The 20,439-nt window shown below is 44.8% G+C and overlaps 1 protein-coding gene across 1 annotated transcript in view; it reads right to left on the bottom strand.

Moving 5' to 3' along the window:
• The window catches only part of EDRF1 (erythroid differentiation regulatory factor 1), a 36,763-nt gene that overhangs the window by 8,760 nt on the left and 7,564 nt on the right, over positions 1-20,439 (bottom strand). Inside the window, exons 7-17 of the mRNA XM_056849916.1 lie at positions 19,978-20,089; positions 19,484-19,631; positions 18,502-18,610; positions 10,787-10,898; positions 10,349-10,609; positions 8,805-8,876; positions 8,539-8,689; positions 7,711-7,899; positions 6,642-6,842; positions 5,317-5,535; positions 3,948-4,171 (exon numbers count right to left, since the gene is read on the bottom strand). Coding sequence (XP_056705894.1) covers positions 3,948-4,171; positions 5,317-5,535; positions 6,642-6,842; positions 7,711-7,899; positions 8,539-8,689; positions 8,805-8,876; positions 10,349-10,609; positions 10,787-10,898; positions 18,502-18,610; positions 19,484-19,631; positions 19,978-20,089 — 1,798 coding nt within the window. The remainder of the gene's footprint in view (positions 1-3,947; positions 4,172-5,316; positions 5,536-6,641; positions 6,843-7,710; positions 7,900-8,538; positions 8,690-8,804; positions 8,877-10,348; positions 10,610-10,786; positions 10,899-18,501; positions 18,611-19,483; positions 19,632-19,977; positions 20,090-20,439) is intronic.

The raw sequence follows: 20,439 nt of genomic DNA, 5'->3' as shown, positions 1-20,439 counted from the left end.
GTTTAAGGAAACATCTGTACGGCTCGCCTATGATGTGTGTTTAAGTTAGCCACTGAACTCAAATGCCTACAAACTTAAGACCCAAAGACATGGTCTTTCTAGAATTTCACATGAAGAACTAAACAAGCACCACTGCAAGCAGTACATGTCCACTAACCATTGTCTCAAACTCATAATGTTCCACCATTTCCATTTGCTTTTGGCCAGGGTACACTACTAAAGCTACACTGGTCACTCCAGTTGATTATCTTCATCAAGAGATCACAGGAGCAGCAAGATAGTTTGTTCTCCTAGATCCCTCATTACCTTTAGACACCATCAACTATGGTATCTTTCTGGAGTTACTAGCTAAGATAGGAGGTGGAGGAACCATGCTACTGCAATTCGACTCCTACCTCATCATAGGAGTTGATCCTTGAGAGACTTTCATTCTCCTAGATGGGAGCTCACCCTTGGGGGGGCCTCCCCCCATCCAAGGATATACCTTCTCCCAAGTGGTTTTTAAACATTTATATGAAGTCACTTGGAGAGAGTGGAGATTTTGAGCAGCTTTGTCTTTATACCTCTTGTATGAGGTAAGTAATGGACTGGATCAAGACGAATGAACTGAACATCCCGGCAAAATGGAGTCCCCCTCACAGTGAGTAATCAACTGGAACGTCAGTTGCACCTGTTCCTGGTTCAGTCAGATCAAGCCACAGTGATCCATGCCATTGTCACATCTAGATTAGACTATTACAATGAGCTCGACTTGGGGCTACCTACCCCTGAAGAACATTTGGAAGTTGCAACTAGTGCAGAATGCTGCAGTGATTTTGTCAGTTTCAGGTGATTTCCCATACATATCACTTCCTACAACTGAAGGGCTTAGCTTTAAGCATGTGCACTGATAACCTCCAGATTGAGCTACTATTCTGTCATCTATAGAGAGCTGTCCTTGAAGATGGTTTGGAAGATACAATTGGTTCAAAATGTAGCAGCCAGGCTCATTTCTAGTGTTGGTACAACAGTTTTTTTTTGGGGGGGGGGGGTTGGTTGTACTGGGCCAATTTGCTTTAAGGCTAAAGTACAGTGCTCCAATTATCTTTAATGCCCCTTATGCCATTAGTCCAGTATATTTAAAGGCAGTATCTTTCCCTTGTATCTCCTCCCACTCCCTGAAATCTTCAGGGGACAGTGTGGTAGTTCCAACTAATATTAGGGCGGGGGCACTTGACAGCATGCATTCTGAGACATGTTCCTAGGCTTTGGAAACCGTTGCCCACTGCCAGCTATAAGATTCAGGATCTCATAGGGGGTTAAAAACAAACATAACATTGAAGACATTTTGCTTCTTGAGCAACGGATTCCATTGTTCAAACGCCTGTCAAATGTATAAAATATATAAAATAATCATGGAATCATAGAGTTGGAAGGGACCACCAGGGTCATCTAGTCCAACCCCCTTCCCAATGCAGGAAACTAACAACTACCTCTTCCCCCAACATCCCCAGTGACCCCAACCCTCCCCCCACCATGCAGGATCCCACAATCAAAGCACTTGCCAGATGGCCATCCAGCCTCTGTTTAAAGGAGCTGGGTATGTTTAGCCTGGAGAGGAAAAGACTGAGAGGGGATATGATAACCATGTTCAAGTACTTGAAGGGCTGTCATATAGAGGAGGGTGCCGAGTTGTTTTCTGTTGCTCAAGAAGGTCGGACCAGAACCAACGGGTTGAAATTAAATCAAAAGAGTTTCCGTCTAGACATTAGGAAGAATTTTCTAACAGTTAGAGCGATTCCTCAGTGGAACAGGCTTCCTCGGGAGGTGGTAAGCTCTCCTTCCCTGGAGGTTTTTAAGAAGAGGTTAGGTGGCCATCTGTCAGCAATGCTGATTCTGTGACCTTAGGCAGATGATGAGAGGGAGGGCATCTTTGCCATCTTCTGGTCACTAGGGGTGTAGAGGGGGGAGGTAGTTGAGAATTTCCTGCATTGTACAGGGGGTTGGACTTGATGGCCCTGGTGGTCCCTTCCAACTCTATGATTCTAAAGATCTTCAATGACGGAGACTCCACCACCCTCCGAGGCAGTGCATTCCACCATCGAACCGCCCTCACCGTCAGGAAGTTCTTCCTAATGTTTAGGTTGAATCGCTTTTCTATTAGTTTAAATCCATTACTCCGTGTCTTCGTCTCTGGAGCAACAGAGAACAAGCTAGTTCCCTCATCAACATGACATCCCTTCAAATATTTAAACATGGCTATCATGTCTCCCCTCAACCTTCTCTTCTCCAAACTAAACAAACCCAACTCCCTAAGTCTCTCCTCATAGCGCATGGATTCCAGACCTTTGACCATTCTGGTCGCCCTCCTCAGGACAAGCTCCAACTTGTCAACAACCTTCTTAAATTGTGGAGCCCAAAACTGGACACAGTATTCCAAGTGAGGTCTGACCAATGCAGAATACAGTGGTAGTATTACGTCCCTTGATCTAGACACAATACTCCTATTGATGCAGCCCAGAATTGCACTGGCCTTCTTAGCCATCATATCACATTGTTGACTCATGTTCAGTTTGTGGTCCACTAAGACTCCCAGATCTTTTTCACATGTACTGTTGTGAAGCCAGCTCTCTCCCATCCTGTACCTGTGCCTTATGTTGTTTCTGCCTAGGTGAAGAAGCTTACACTTCTCCCTACCGAAATCCATTTTATTACTTAAATTACCAAGCTCTCCAGTCTATCAAGGGCATTCTGAACTCTGACCCTACCCTCTGGGGTATTAACTACCCCTCCTAACTTGGTGTCATCTGCAAATTTGATTAGCATGCTCTCTATCCCATCATCCAAGTCATTTATAAAAATATTAAATAGTACTGGTCCCAGGACAGACCCCTGTGGCACCCCACTGGTCACTCCTCTGAAATAAATACACCTGAAACCACCTGGTTGGCTCCTCCTATATTTTCCTATAGCTGTCCCTGATGCTAAGGCTGCAGTCCAAAGAACATTCACTTCACTGAACTCTGAGGCTGAATTTGTTCAGATGCTCTTTCTAACAGTCCATTTGCTCCAGCTGACCACTTTCATGAACATTTACCGTATTTTTCACTCCGTAACACGCACTTTTTTCCTCCTGAAAAGTGCGGGGAAATGTCTGTGCGTGTTATGGAGCGAATGTGCGCACAGAGCCGGCTGGGCGCGCTGGAATGACGCGAGCCGGCTCTGTGTGCCCCGTTCCAGCCGCCCAGCCGGCTCTGTGCGCTCCCAGCTGGGAGGCGGGCGGGACGCACAGAGCCGGCTGGGCACACTGGAACAGCGAGCCGGCTTTTGTGGGCGGGGCGCACAGAGCCAGCTCGCGTCGTTCCAGCGCGAGCCGGCTTTCCCCGCCCCGATGGCCAGCTGGGGGGGGGGGCGTGTTATGGTCAGGTGCGTGCTATGGAGCGAAAAATACGGTACTCAAGCAAACTGTGTAACATCAAGGATACAAAGTCCCCGCAGTGCTTTATGTGAGTCTCTGTAGGGATGTGGAAATCCCTGCTCATAAAAGCCACTTGGACTTCTGTGAGTGTCCTTCTCTATTAATACACTGCTTCCACAATCAGACTGCTTGTGTAAACAGTTATCTGTTCATATAAGGCACCACACAACCACCTGAACTGGCTTTTTACTTCTGATGTAATGATATTTAGGGTCAGGTAAGGAATTATCCATCCCTATTCTAGTAAAGAACAGATGCTAAAAAAAATGTAACTGCTACTTTTAAAACAAAATTTTGCAAGTCTGAAAAAAAATCATAGTCTAAATTTGAGACAGAACCCCATAATATATATTTTAAAAAAATTCAACATATAACCCGTCCAAATAATTGTGTACCTCTTTCCTATGCTTAGGTAGAAATTATTACACAGGCCTATTCTATCCAGGAAAAGTTTACCTTGTAATAATAAAAGTTCATAATAAAAGTTTACCTTGTTATAATAAAGGGCCTCTTCAGGGGAAAATTCTCTTTTAAAATCTCCCCCAGAAGCACAATGGGCATGAGCACAAATCCGCATCAATCTTCCCATGTTACATAAAAGAAGAGCAGCATTGGTAGCATCATCAATGGATTCAAAGTTTTGAATCCCTTTCTCAAAACAAGAGAAGCTTTTCTTCCACAGCTGCTGTTCGGCTGAAGATACCGTTTTGCTCTCTAGAATAGAATGGAAGGAATGAGAGGCCAGTTTCATTCAAGGCTGGAGCATATTTTTGTTCTACCTTTTCTGCAGGGTCTGTCCAACATGCTGCGAGAATGCTGCTAGCCACACTTCCGATACAAATGGGGAAGACGTGAACAAAACTCAGATCTCAGTTTTCTAAATTGTTGTGATGGAAGAGGCATCGAATCCTTGCCTTGCATTCTAATATTCATGCTCGACAACAAATGCCAAACCCCACTAAAGGCCAGTGGAGAGTAGCGAAGCCTGTTACTTGACCAAGACTGTGTAAGGCTGCACCTTCCTTCCCCCAGCTTCTCCACTCTCAAGTGTAAATTCCTTTGCCACAGTAAACTGCTATATAAGCAATGCCATTAATTGTAGTAGGTACTAATCAGGGCTCCATTTTTAACCAGGATTTGAAATCAGCCTGGCATTCAAGAGAACTACCATGGAAGGCAAATGAAATCCCCCCCCCAGCTTATCTTCAGTCTCTTCATCACCACCAGTGTGGTGTAGTAGTTAAGAGCAGTGGTTTGGAGCAGTGGACTCTTATTCGGAGAGCCGGGTTTGATTCCCCACTCCTCCACATGAGCGGCGGATGCTAACCTGGTGAACTGGGTTCGTTTCCCCCTCCTCCACATGAAGCCAGCTGGGTGACCTTGGGCTAGTCACAGTTCTATTAAGAGCAGTCAGCCCCACCTACCTCACAGGGTATCTGTTGTGGGAGGGGAATGTGCTTGTAAGCCGGTTTGATTCTGCCTTAAGTAGTAGTCGGTTTTTATATGCCGACTCTTCTTCATTCAGTGATGGAACATTCATAAGAACATAAGAAAAGCCATGCTGGATCAGTCCAAGGCCCATCAACTCCAGCAGTCTGTTCACACAGTGACCATCCAGGTGCCTCTAGGAAGCCCACCAACAAGACGACTGCAGCAGCATTAACCTGCCTATATTACATAGCACCTAATATATTAGGCATTCTCTATTCTTTACAATGCAAATACCATCTGCAGTATGTTTACTTAATCCGGCATGTGCTACATGCATATTGCAATGTTTGTGTTATCTTTTCTGATAATTAAACTCCCATATTTAAAACGAATTCAGTGCTGATTTTTAAAAAAACATAAATACTTACCTACTCTTTCAGTCTGTAAAGCAGCAGCTTGGTTCATGTAAAATACTCCAATTTCATTTCGAACATTACCGGTCCTCTTCATTACCTGTATATATTGTTCTGGATTGTGTTGTTTTAAGTTACTAAAAAGCAAGATTTCATTAGCTGCCTCATAACATTTGCAGCTAATTGAAAGTTGGCATTCCACATCTGTTGACAAGTCAGTAGCCCAAGAAAATACTAGAAAATAAAGTTAAGACACCACATTATTCATGAGTTGTGGCCAAACTGCAAAAAAAGAAGGGTATCAGAAGCAGTTTGACAATGACTACTGAAGCCATTTCCTATTTTTCTACAAGCTTGGGGGAATTCCCAGGTACGCCGATATGAAACGTCAAAAAAGACCACCACACTTGGGATTAGAAAACCCTCAAAATCAAGTCTGCTTCTTTAAGAACAGCAAACTACTAAGATCTCAGAAGACTACACTTGGCAGCCATTTGGGGGTTGCTAGGCCAGCAGCAATTCATTTGGCAGGCTTGAAATGCCACATTACAGGGAATACAACAGTGCCAATGAGGAAGGGCAGAAAGGCCTACTCCACAAGAAGAGTCCTTAGGATCCAACACATCAAGCCATCCAAATAAATAAAAAGATATCTGTAAAAAGTAAAAAGAAATCTGTAAAAAGTAAGTATCACATGAGGCCCATATGAATGATTACAGTGCAACAGCTATTTGTCTTTTTTATTTGCTGTATTTAGACAAGGGAAAAACTTCTGTTTCAAGAATGTCACATTCTTCCAGGCACTGAACTGCATTTGTTGCTCAGACAATCCAATTCCCTCCCCAACTAAATGGATCATTTTGATTTGGACTGCTGCCTGGAATGTTGTTATGCAGGTGTCACAGTTACCTATCAGAAAGTGTCAACTAACAGTGAGACAGAACTCTCCCTGTCAACCATGACATATTGCGACTCTCAACACCAGTACTCAGCTTGCAAGAAGGGACTTGCCCAGTGTTCAAGTAGCTACCCATCTATAGAACAATTCTGCCAATAAGGCTTAAGCTAAAAATGCAGCTAAGAATGAAAACAGGTTTCTATGAACTATTATACTTCAACTCTTACTTAAGTCCCTCTTCACAGGTTCAGCATGACACATTTTTTGCACATATGACAATTCCCCCTGTCTACCCTTCATTTGTTACAGGCAGATGGGATCGTGCCATTTCTGGAACTTGCAAGAGTATCTTCCCCCTCCCTACACAAGAAATCAGCAAGGGGATGCTCAAACCAACTTTATAGGTATCACACTATCTTCTGCCCCAAGACCATTATCGTACCTTGACAACTGGATTCTCTATGAAGGCTATGCAGTATTTCCTGATCTTCTTTTGTTTGATAGTTGTACTCTTCAAGATAGGCAACTCTGTTGTTTGCGTTCTGAGCCAGCATGAGTTGGATATCACCACAAAGACTTAAACACTGGCAAAGAAACAGGAGTACTTCAGAAAGCAGGTTCGTGCTGAGGCAGCAATATGTATCTAGTTAGGGGAAAGTAAGAAAGGAAACTAGTGAACAGGGAGAGCCGCAATGCCATTTCGCCACACAAAGAAAAGATGTTTTCACATAGTATCTTCTCAAATATCAAAGAATCATGCTTTTATCTCTGACTCTAAGCCCAACTTCAAACTTGTTGACTTGGGTTCCAAGAAAGCTGAAACCTTCAGTATTAACTGCATATACAGCAACATCTAGATTCTAGGCCTAAACTACTCTCAAGCCCACACCCCTTTGTACTATGCATTACCAAGCATATATATTTACAGTCTCCTTAATGGCTCTCTCAAGATGCTAAGAATGCACAGGGACTGTATTGGTAGTTTGCGTGGATGACAGGATTTAAAGGACACAAGAACCAACAAGAAATTATGGTACACAAACACGGTTAATGCCACGCAGTGAATACTGTCGTGCTGATTAAACTTTCTACTGTTAGTAGAGTTCTACTGTTAGGACAGAGTTCTACTGTTAGTAGAGAACATTTAATTTGAAAAACATGGTCAGTTTTTTTTTAAAAAAGGCATCCTTCAATATTACTTTTTTTATATCCTACCCATGCTTGTCAAACTGGTTGGTCTTTAAAATGAGACACATCATTCATACCGCTCGTCATTAATGGGCCAACCCTCAAAAGCTTTCTAGTTACTTATTAAATCTGTTTGCAATGCAATTTTGCTGTACAAAACTGAACAGATGTAATCTAATCCAGAACCCTGCTCAAAGGAAGAAAACACTCCCTGGTCAAAACAACATTTAAACACCCCCTCCCATCTCAACTAAAGTGGAGATGACAACAGATTCAACCCTATACGTCTAGAACCAAATTTTAAAAAAATTCCAACAACTTACCATGACACTGCAGAGCTAGTTTTATGTACCGTAATGCTCGCCCATATTTTTGTAGACTCACAGCAGCATCAGAGAGAACACAGTAAGCTTTTGATGATTTCAAAATCAGTTGAAGTTTCATTTTGTGCTGCCATGAACCTGGAATCATTCCTGACTGACTAGCACGTTTAACTTCCCGAAATAACCCCACTGTAATTAAAACAAAACAGTTCATTATTACCTTTGTAGTTAAATTTAGCCCACAGTAAAATTTTCCTGCAATAATCTGAATTTATGAAACAGTTTTACATGAAGGACTGCCAGCTAGTGTACACGTCTTACCAATGCAAATAAAATAATATATATATATATATATATATATAGAGAGAGAGAGAGAGAGAGAGAGAGAGAGAGATAGATATATAGATAGATATATAGATATATATATAGATATATATGTTTTTTAAAAAATGAATACAGCTTTCTTGGTTCCTCCCTCTCATGGCACACCAAAAGACCCCCTGCAATCCTGCTTCTGAGGGAGAGTAGACCCCCCCCCCAAGAACAAGACTTCTGGGGCATTCAACACTGCTGTGGGAGGGGGAGCTCAGAAAATTGTATACCAAAAGAAAAATCCTTGATTCCATGGAAAAACGCCAATTGATCCGAGCCTACGTGTCCAAGATTGGTTTTATGTCTCAGTATGTTTGAACTTATAATTACTGAAAGACTAAAATAAATGTTGCTTTTAAGTGAAAAGAATGATTTGCCAATAAATTATTTAGAGGATCAAAACAATGTATCAGTAGCCTTAACTGAAAGGTTCATTTGCACAACAGTTTAACTTACTTTTGTCTAAAAACAAAGCCATCTGTTTCTCAAGGCATTCAGGACCAACACTTGTTGATTCATCCTCATACTTTAATGGAATAGGGGTACTGGGATCAGCTGCAGGAAGATCACTTTCCTTCTTGATGCTACTGTCAACTGATTTTAAGCCCTGTAGAAAAAGCTTCTCAATCACTATTTGTACTTTGAAGCAGATATAAATACAGTGTGCTGATTTGCTGCAAAGCTACACCCAGCGTACAAAAAGATTCATTTCATAGACCTACCTCAAGAACGTAGCTGAGTACCAGTCTGCATCGTTCTTCAGTGTCATGACAAACAGGAAATGCACAGCTAGGCTAAACAGAAAAGATAAAATGCAGTCCCAGTGAATCAATGGCATTCAACAGAAACTCTTTTTAATGGTTTCCAATGAGACCACACTATCCTTATGCATTCCCTAAAATATGCCTAAGGGTGATAAAGGCTTATACCTTCAACATTATCAGGGTATGACTGAAAGCATTTAAAAATGCACAATTCTGCACCACAAGTAGTTTTATGCCAACCCGCTGCATTTCACATGGTTTGAAACCTAATCTCTCCCAGAATGCCAAACCTGAAGAACAGTCTTCCACAGGGGTTCCCAACATGGTGCCCATGGGTGCCATGGTGCCCGCTGACACCTTTTCTGGTGCCCACCAAGTGTTTTTAGGAAGTGGGTGGGGCTAAGTAGGGCTTTTGCCCAGCAAGGCTTCTGATTTCACAAAACTCTGTGGCCAGAGAGCTTCAATAATTATTTATCTAAAACATTTCTAGGCTGGCCTTTCTACCCAATTCAGAGTCTCCAAGGGCACAAACATTTAAAACTTCTCAAACATTAAAAAGCATTTAAAATACAAATTATATATATATTTAACACAATTAAATAAAACCTAATATAACCACAAAAAATACAAACACATACAAACAAATAGGGCGAAGCACTAATAGGAGTTAGTGAAGCAGCGCCAAACAAAACAAAACAAGTCTTCACCCACTGATGGAAGACAACAGAGGGAAACTGACGGATCTCCCTTAGGAGGGAGTTCCAAAGTTTTGGTGCCACAATCAAGGCCCTTTCTCAAGTTACCACCTGTTCCAGGTAGCTGTGTCAGCCCAAGAAAAATCTGAACACAGAATTTAATAACTTATCAGCCAAACCAAAATGACACAAACAATTGTGCGATCTCTCAAATTCTCCAAAACAACACAAACAATTGTGCGATCTCTCACATGATCTGAAGCCTGTTTGGAGCAGACAAATGGCCTCAAGCACCATCTCCCCTTCTATATTTTGTTAAAGAGCCACTGTTAATTACCTGTTTGTGTCATCTTTGTTACTCTTAAAATATATTACTTGGATTTTGTTACATGATATTGAATTGTATTTTCTTCTATTTTTCTTTCTGTATAGTTTTTAATATTTGTTCCAGAATTTATAATACTGTAATTTTGTTTACGTAGGAGAAGTTTCTATTCTTTAAAGTTTTCATCCTGCCCTTCCTCCAAATAACTTAGGGGTAGGGTACATCATTCTCTCCTCCTCAGTTTTATCCTCATAAGAGCCTTGTGAGGAAGGTTATGTTGAGAGGGAATTCTTGTAACTGCATATTATGAGTCCAAACTCCTGTTGCAGAAAAATGGAAGACACATTTTCCTTCATGCTCAATATCTTGGTGCTGGGGGATTTCTCACTAAAGGCTGTCATCATTTAGACAAGCCACCACGTTACTATAAAAAACTGCTCCCACTCTGCTGAGCCAATACCACACATACTGGGTCATCTTACACGTATTTGATGAGTAGATTTGTATTTTTCAGGTACAGACAATTCCCCAACAGATTTGATTACGGCAACTGCCTTGTTGTCATCAGGAGGATCTGAGCTGGTGCTGTAGGATCCGTTTTCATCACTATCAGGCATTTCTTCTTCTTCTTCACTGTAGCTTTCATCAGAATTACCATTCAAGGGGAACTCGCCAGCCTCATCTTTTTTAGGCTCATCCAGCTGGAATAGTTCTGAGAGCATGTAATTTGCTGAAGCAATAATCTTAGCAGAAAAGAAAGAAAAGGTGAATTCAAGTCAGCTCCTGACAATGGAGATCGCTTTTTAATGAAGCTGAAAGCCCAGCATTTAAAGTGTTAACAAACTTGATCTGTCGTTCCCACATTATCTGACAGATGTCATTATAATACTGTAATAACTGTATTAGGAGAGAATTCTTACCTGTGGATGTCTACCCTTGTCCAATAACTTCACACAATTAAGGAGTAATGTTCTGATAGTACCGTAATGTTTCCTGTTTTGGTTTTTCTTCAGCATCATATTGCAAGCAACTCTAAGAAACAGAGCAATCTTTCGTATAACCAGTACAACATTGGTTGAAACAGCATTATGTTTTTCATAGATGGAAAACTGACTCTCTCTCTCTGATTACTGGAATAGGACTAATCCCTATGAAAAAGGCAAGAAGATCAATCTGCTAAGGCTTTCTCAAAGGACTGCATGGCTAAAGGGTGCCATTGGAACTGACCAATATCATTGGGTATTGCATTAAGAAAAGAATAGAAAATAAAAGGATGCAATACGCTTTTCACAATACCACTTTTAAAGGCCTTTTCTTCGTATTTTATTATTTCAAGGCAACATTTAATAGTTAAATCTATTTTTTTATTTCAAATGTGTTAATGTCTAAATAAACATGAAAATGTAAATACTGATGTCAAGTAAATCTTGATTTGATTATGAAGAGGCTCTTTTCTTATATGTAGTTGTGACAATCTGATGTCTGCTAATTAAAGTAACAGTTTAATTGGATGTACCTGACAGTGTAAAATTTCATCTTTGAATGGGAATCAAAGAAGTGTTGCTTATAGTTCTGGAGTGCAATTTCATAGGAGTATCATCTCCTAAGGTCCATGACTCCACTGAGTTTTTTCTAAGCTGCAGTATCTTATAATGGCATTTCCCAGCCTTCTATGTCAAACCACTCTCAGGTTTGAATTTAAATGAGAACCAGTATTAAAAGATTTATATCACATCCGTATCAACATGAACAGCTACTGAGCTGAGAGTTTTTAAACCACATACAAGATCACTTGCAGCACAATCCTACACAGAATTATTCATTTAAGTCCACTGAAATCAGTGACCTTAGACTGGCGTAAGCGCATAGGATTGCACTGGGAGGAATACATTTAGGCTAAAAATTCTCAGCTTTAAGCTATCTGAATGGAGAACAGAAACAGCAGCTGACCGCTTACTGTAGGAAAACGTATTTAGTAGAAAAATGAAAGAAAAAAATTAGTTCCCATATTTTGTAACCCCTTTGAGGTCAGCTATACACATAAGGATTACATGTCCCACCTCTACCATTAATGTAGTTTTTTTCCTAGAACAAAAATCACAAAAAAAAAAATCACAAAATCACACAAGGTTGGAAGAGACCAGAAGGGCCATCCAGTCCAACCCCCTGCCATGCAGGATCCCACAATCAAAGAACTCTTGACAGATGGCCATCCAACCTCTGCTTAAAGACCCCCAAAGACGGAGACTCCACACCCCCACCCCGAGGCAGGGCATTCCACCGTCGAACCGCCCTCACTGTCAGAAAGTTCTTCCTAATGTTTACGTGGATTGCTTTTCTCTTAGTTTAAATCCATTACTCCGTATCCTAGTCTCTGAAGCAACAGAGAACAAGCTAGTTCCCTCATTAACATGGCATCCCTTCAAATATTTAAACATGGCTATCATGTCACCCCTTAATCTTCTCTTCTCCAGACTAAACAAACCCAACTCCTTAAGTCTCTCCTCATAAGGTATAGATTCCAGACCTCAAGATTCTCTCAACACAAACGAGTCAGAACTGCCCCGACAGGCCATAGAACGAAGTGCCAGGAACCACCACTAGGTCCCGTTCTGCACAATATTGTGTCCTGCTACACTGGAAAAAAGGTTACGTGGTAGCTATTAGGCTTCACTTTAGCATAACTACAATGACACTGACAGCTGCTACCATTTACCATCCCAAAATACAGCAAGAGGAGAAAGAGCCTTGAATTACTTATCGTGAAGGCTCCTTCTGCCCTGAGGTATGGAGGGCGTCTTCAGCTCGGGTTATTTCCTTTCTCCTTGTCAGGGAAGGCAGGAACAAAAACTCTATGGTTTTACTGTCTCCCGGGGAAAATGACCCCCCTCCTTCCTCACAGCTCCAATTGTTTTAGAGCTTAAGTAGGAAAGACAGGAGAGCCTTTGGCAGAGAGACATTTGTAAGAAACAATAACAAGCTAGCTCTTAGGAACTGAGCTTTCTTTGTACTAAACTTAGTTTGAATAACAGAGAAAACTCCCCTGTGAAAGGGGAGAGACAACCCCCCTGTAAAATCTGAACCTTGGGGAAAAAACTGATCCAGAGTGACTGAATTGGGTCGAAGACCCACTGTCCGTTCCCTGTTTTTTCTGTTTTTGTTTTTGTGTGTGAAGGTACCATCGGGAGGGTAAGACGCCTTCTGTACCTCAGAGCAGAAGGAGCCTTCACGGTAAGTAATTCAAGGCTCTTTCTCTCTCTGAGGGAGGAGGGTGTCTTCAGCTTGGGACGTACCAGAGCTACCTGAAGACTAGGGTGGGATCGATTAGGTTTCCTGCACCGTCTGTAGGACACTTCTACCGAAGTTGGTTGAATCTGCGGCCAGCAGATCCACCCTGTAGTGTCTTGTAAATGTAGAAACTGACGACCATGTCGCCGCGTTGCATATCTGTTCTACGGATACTCTGCGGTTGAAGGCCGCTGAGGTGGCCGCGCTCCTAACGGAGTGAGCCGTGATGTTGCCTGGAACAGGTAGACCTGTTGCCTTGTAGGCATGGGCAATACAGCGTTTGATTGTGGCGCTGATAGCCACCCTAGACATAGCTTTTCCCTTATTAGGAGCCATCAGGGTAATGAGTAATGAGTCGGAGACCCTAAGATGTTGAGTGCGCCCGAGATAAATTCTAATGCCTCTTTTAACGTCTAGGGAGTGCCACTCCTTCTCTGTAGGAGCAGTAGGCCTAGGGACGAAGGTGGGAAGGACGATCTCCTGCTCCCAGTGAAAACAAGTGTTGACTTTCAGGAGAAATGGGGGGTTGGTATGGAGGATCACCCTATTCTTATGGAATACGCATAAGTCGGGTCTAGCCGATAGGGCGCCCAATTCTGACATCCTTCTAGCGGAAGTTATGGCTGTTAAAAATATTGTCTTCATGAGAAGCCATTTTAAGTCGACCTCGCAAAGGGGCTCAAATGGTGGCTTGGTAAGGCCCCTGAGGACTGTCCTGAGGTTCCAGGTAGGAAAGTGATGCACCACTGCCGGGGAGGTGGATGCGACTCCCCGGAGGAAAGCCTTAATGTGCGGGTGCTTACTTAAGGCAAAACCGGACACCTGTGGAACCAGGGTGGCGATGGCTACCAATTGACGCCGCATAGTAGCTGTCTTGAGACCCAATTTTCTTCCTCCCTGTAGAAAGGAAAGGATGTCCACCACCCTGGGTTTAAGTGGGTTTACCGCAGAGCGGGCACACCAAGATGCGAAGGCCTTCCAGGTAACTCCATAGATGCGAAGAGTAGATGGTCGTCTGGACGCCAGGATGGTGCTGACGATGTCCAAATTGTACCCGAGGTTTAGTAGCCTTCGCCTTTCAATGGCCATACGGTCAATCGATACCATCCCAGGTCCAGGTGACAAATGGGGCCCTGGAGGAGTAGATCGTGTCGGTCCGGCAGGAGCCAATGTGGGCTGAAGGACATCTCTCTCAGTGCTGGGTACCATGGATACCTTGGCCAGTCTGGAGCCACTACAGGACCGTCGCCCTGAGGAGGTGAATGCGCCTGAGTAATTAGAGGCAAGGGAGGGAAGGCATACAGGAGGCCCTGAGGCCATGGTGGTATCAGGGCATCTATCTCCTCCGCCCCCGGTTGTTGGTACCTCGAAAAGAACCTCAGAAGTTGATTGTTTGAGGAGGTCGCAAATAGGTCCACCAACAGGTTGCCGAACGTGAGGCAGATCTGTTCGAATACTGATGGATTGAGGGACCACTCGGTCTCATCTAGGTGTCTGCAGCTCAACCAGTCTGCTTGGACGTTCAGTACTCCCTGTATGTGCTCGGCCGTTATTGAGGCGAGATGGGCCTCCGCCCAGTTGAGGACTAGAGAAGCCTGCTTGTGTAGATTGGAAGACCGTGAGCAGCCCTGTTTGTTGATGTGAGCCTTGGTGGCCACATTGTCCATCCTGATCAGCAGGTGACAGTTGGTAAGCTGTGAGGCGAAGTGCATGAGGGCCTTCAGGACGGCCGCGATCTCCAGGAAGTTGATGCTTTTTCCTCTCTCTTTTGGACCCCACGTTCATTGAGCCTGTTGGTTCTTGAACATGGCTCCCCAACCCGTTAGGCTCGTGTCCGTGAATAACTGGACCGGTGGATCGTGGAGGAATACGAGGCCCTTTGAGAGATTGCGTGGGTTGATCCACCATTTTAGGCTTATGCGCAGAGGTGCAGACAGGAGTAGAGACTTGTTCTTTTTTCGAATGATGTCCTGTTGGTGAGGGAGAAGGAATCACTGGAGTGTCCGTGCGTGAAATCGCACCCATGGAACCGTTGGGATGCAGGTGACCATGTGACCCTGCAGCTTGACCAGGGTCATGAGTCGAGAGGTGGATGCAGTTGCGTTCTTGTTGGTCATGTTGGCTATGGATGAGACTTTCTCCAGAGGGAGAATGAGGGAACAGGAGAGGGTGTCTACGATCACCCCCAGATGGGCGAGCCTCTGGGATGGTGTGAGGTGGCTCTTTTCCCAGTTGATCAGAAATCCGTGCGATTGAAGGAGATTGATCACTAGTTGTGTGTGGGTCAGACTGAGTTCTCTTCATGGTGCGCATATAGGAATGTCGTCCAGGTACGGGTGTACCTGGACTCCCTGTTGTCGAGCGGCTGCAATGAGGGTCACTAAGATCTTGGTAAATACCCTGGGGCAGAAGTCAGGACGAAGGTAGAGCTCTGAATTGATAGTGTCTGTTCTGGACCATGAATCTCAGGAAGCGTCGGTGACTGGGGTGGATCAAGACGTGTAAGTAGGCCTCGGTGAGGTCCACTGATGTCAGAAACGCTCGTGGTCTCAGAGCCTCGGAGACCGACCTGAGCATTTCCCTCCTGAACCGTCTGTATATGATGTATTTGTTGACGAACTGGAGGTCCAGGATGGATCTCCGGTCCCCGTTTCGTTTGGGAACCGTGAAGAACACGGAGTAGACCCCGGAGAAGTGTTGTGAGGTTTCTAAGGGTTCGATGGCCTGAATGTCCAGCAAATGCTGGACAGCTGCTTCCGTGCGTATAAGCTTGTCTCCGCTGAGGGAGCATGGTTGTGCAATGACTTTGTCGGATGGGGTGTGGTGGAACTCTAAGAGGTATCCTTGGGTGACTACCTGCATCACCCATCAGTCCTCTTTGAATGCTTCCCACCTGGTCATAAACTGGCACAGGCGGCCCCCCACTGGGAATGCTTTGATGTCACTGCTTGGTCTGGCGTGAGCCGCCACCTCACCTGTCGGGGTTGGCCTGAGAGAAGCGTGAGCCTCTAAAGGCCCTACCTCCCCGCCTGTAGGAGCCCCTATTCGAATTCCATGAGCCTCTCCTCTGGTCACTCCGAAATATCTGGAGGGTGTGGGAGGAACGAAAGGAATGAGACGACAAGCCTTTTTGGTCTCTACGAAAGCTCTTAGGGAGGGCCTTTTTCTTGTCGCGTGTCTGTATGAGGATGGTATCTAATTGATCCCCAAAACGTTTGCCACCCTGGTATGGCAAACCCATGAGATCTGTCTTAGAGTGTGTGTCGGCCTGCCAGGGACGGAGCCATAGGGCTCGTCTGGCAGCCATCTGCGTGGCCATGGCGCGAGCAGAAAAGGACAGGCTATCTAGAGTGGAATCCACTAGGAATGTTACTGCTTTGAGACTCTGGAGTCGCCCTCGAGGGCCTTTCTATTGTCCTCCGGAATGAGTTGTTGAAGTTTGTGGGCCCACACAATTGCGGCCCTGGACATCAGTGCGGAAGTTATGGATGCCCCAGCTGCCGAGGCGGATGCCTCAAAGGCCCTCTTTAGCGCCAGCTCGGCCTTTCTATCCAAGGGGTCCCTGATGGAACCCACACCATCTCTGGCGACTAAATCAAAGGAATGTAAGGGGCCTCCACCACTGGGATTTGCAGTAGCTGGGTGGTAGGCTTGGCCAGATTGTAAAACTTCTTGGACACAGCAGAGGCCTGTTTACTTGCCAGGGGCTTTTCCCATTCTGACATGATTATGGAAGTAAAGTAATCAGGAACTGGGATAGTCCTGGTTGGTATAGAGTGCCTATGAAAAAATTCCTTGGAGCCCTTAAGGTTCTCTGTTTCAGTGGTTTGGGTTTCAGACAGGTCTAGGGCTGCTAAGGATTTGGCTAGAAGGGAGGGAAAGTCCTCCTGCGAGAACAGCCTAAGCTGCTTCTCCTCCACGGTGGGGAGGTCCTCTTCAGATGAAAACTCACCCTCCTCATGTGCCCCCTCAGAGTCGGAGGAGTCAGGGGACAAGGTAGCCTGAGAGTGTCTGGGAGATGAGGCAACCTGAGGGGACTTTGCGTGACCTGAATGCTTCTCCCGTATGTGGGATTCCCCATGATAGTGGCTGGAGCCCCCCAGGGGATCTTGAGAGGTGGACAGGTTGTGCACTGAATGAGCCGGTGAGGCCTGCATGGCCAGTAGGCCCTCCAAAAGCACGCTTCTAAATAAATCAGTAAGCTCTGAACGCAGAGCTGATAGCCCCCCTTCGGCCGAAGCCAACGCGCACGGCTGTACGTTACCGCCCGGGTTCATAGCAGGCGAGGTCGTCTGTCCTCCGGGGGTAGATGGTTGAAGGGCTGCATGTCCTCCAGGAGGGGGAAGGAATTGCGGAGGCGCTGTTAAAGAGGGGCTAGGAGCCATGCCACAATGCCCTGGCGTCCGGCTAGGAGCCGCACCGCTTGTATCAGAGCCTGAGGAAGGAAGCGAGAGGAAGCGCCACGCCAGGAGCCGCGCCGCGAGGAGCCGTTCCGGTGGGTCCCGGCGCCCGGCCATGCTGAGAGAAGGGACCACCCCGCTGGGTCCCAGCGCCCGGTTAGAAGCCGCGCCGATCTTAACCCTCTCGGCTACCGAGGTGATGGGGGCGGTTGTGGCCGTCCGGCTAGAAGCCGTGCCATGCTTGCGGGAGCTCCTGGCTTTTTTAGATGTTCCCTTATCCTTAGAAGGTGCAGTCTTGCGCTTGACTGGTTTGACCAGTGACTGACCGGGGCTATGGGCTTGGAGGCTGCTAGAAGCCGCTTCCCAGCTTGGACCAGCGTCCGTAAGGAGGCCCGGGTCCAAATCCGTAGGCGAAATAAACTCGTCGCCTGTTGATTCCGCCATGTTTTTTAGGCGGGAATCAAGAAAAACTGCCTGGCAATAGCCAAGGCATGGGAGCCAACAAAGGGATAAGGGAAAACGACAGAAACACCTATTAACTCCACTAATATACTACGCTAACAGTAATCTAAGTCTAAACATAGAAAAATTCTAAATTTCTTAGCTGAAAAATCAATTAGCAACAGAACGCTGCAGAAGCTGCTTCCCTGGTCAAAGGCAGGAAAAGAACTGGAGCTGTGAGGAAGGAGGGGGGTCATTTTCCCCGGGAGACAGTAAAATTTTGTTCCTGCCTTCCCTGACAAGGAGAAAGGAAATAACCTAAGCTGAAGACACCCTCCTCCCTCAGAGCGAGAAATCTCCTTGCACCAGAACTGTAAGCCCTGCACCCAAACCCAGGGTCCATCACTGCTTAATTGTAATGTATAGGTCTGAACTGGCATTCTCATGTTAACCACTGCTGGACCATCTCCTTCTCCTACATACTGAACTCAGTAGGTCACACTTACTTATAAAGAAGAATTGCCACAGGCATGGTGAAAGGGTTCTGGTATTTATCTTCTGTTTCTTCACAGAGAGTGGTGAGGTCATATAGCTTTACTATGTCACTTCCACTTGCTGGGGGAAAAAGAAGTTATTCTATCAGTCTAACAAAACGATAGGTCCTAAACATCCTACATAAGACCACTAGCATTTTTGGATACATCAGCATGATCAGACAGGAAGAAAGCAGAGGGGCGTGGGTAGGCCCAGTACTCCAGGCTTTCCAAGTCCCTCCTCCTACTATGACACCCTTTGCCTGGAGAAAAAAAATCTGGAGGTGTGAGGAAGCAATGAACGTGAATGAATCATGCCTTCTTCCCAACCTGGCCCATCCATTTTCACCCATTCATGCTCGTCCTGCACAAGCTGGGCCACCTGATTTGCTGTCCTGAGACTAGTGGAGCAGGGGCCAAGGCAGCAGCAGACTGCAGAGGAGGCTGCCACTACATGCTGAGCCAAGTGTGGAGGAAGGATGGCCTATGCATTGCCAGGTGCCCCAACTGTCAGAAGCCACTGGAGGGAGGAGATGCAGCATAAGAACATAAGAAAAGCCATGCTGGATCAGACAAAGGCCCACCAAGTCCAGCAGTCTGTTCACACAGTGGCCAGCCAGGTGCCTCTAGGAAGCCCACAAACAAGACGACTGCGGCAGCATTGTCCTGCCTGTGTTCCATAGCACCTAATATAACAGGCATGCTCCTCTGATACTAGAGAGAGTATGCATCATGACTAGTATTCCTTTTTTACTAGTAGCCATGGATAGCCCTATCCTCTATGAACATGTCCACTCCCCTCTTAAAGCCTTCCAAGCTGGCAGCCATCACCACATTCTGGGGCAGGGAGTTCCACAATTTAACTATGCAGCATCCTCCTTCCCTGTGCACTGTCTGCAATCCACAGGCCCAGCCCATTCACCTAATGATGACCCCTTTGCATGGAGACACTTACCCTTGAATAGCCAATATGTATGCCCTTCTTTGGTGCAGTTAGACTTCAAAAAAGATAAAATGTTTTGAGCAATATCTTTTATTACTTTTGTAGAGAAATTAGAGTTTTCCAAATTGGGTATATCTTCTGTCTTAATCATTTCATATTTCTGCAACAATAAGAAAAATCCAGCTTTGCTAAAATGAAGACCTATGCACTGCCATAGGTGCCTTTTACACATCAAAGTATATTGCTACCTGATGCACTTAAGATTTTTATTACTAATATGTATACTAAGTACTAAGTATTTGTAGCATTGCAGAGTATGGATGTTTTTAATTGTATGAACACATATAGCAATGTTCAGTTTCTATACAGTAACACAGGGTCCCAAGAGAGATGCCATTAGGGTGCTAAGGAATTCTTTAAGACCCTGACTTGCCCATTATTACAAATCATTGTATTTCAGTAACCAAGTACAAAAAAGTGATCAGAATTACGAGTCAAAAGCTTACCTGGACAATTCCATTGACATGGAAACACATTACAAGTTCTGGCACATTGCAGATCAAGTTGTCCAGCCAATAGTCAATGCCTGTCAGCACATTAATGGGCTTATTATTATCCCTACAACAAAAAATATTTCCAATATTATTTTGATTATAGGAATAGAACTTTTTAAGACACAAAGAACCCCCCCTTGTTCCCCCAATTAAGCCTCAATTTTACAGAATGGACAAGTTATATAAACCGGTAGGCTGAAAGCTAAGAAGGATAGACATATGGAGGCTGGAAAGATCTACAACAGGTAGAAAACCCATGGTTTTTGAGTATGAGCTGCTTTCCACAATACAGATTCCAGGAAATTATAGAAAGGACTTAAAAGTGTGAACAAAAACCACTTAGCATGCATGGAAGGAAAATCTAAGGCTACATTTCAACAACTGGCATATTAGGAGAAAGAACTGTCTCCAGGT

Source organism: Euleptes europaea, chromosome 5 (genome assembly GCF_029931775.1).
Source record: "Euleptes europaea isolate rEulEur1 chromosome 5, rEulEur1.hap1, whole genome shotgun sequence".
Classification (NCBI taxonomy): Eukaryota; Metazoa; Chordata; class Lepidosauria; order Squamata; family Sphaerodactylidae; genus Euleptes; species Euleptes europaea.
This window is presented reverse-complemented; position numbering and strand designations above follow the sequence as displayed.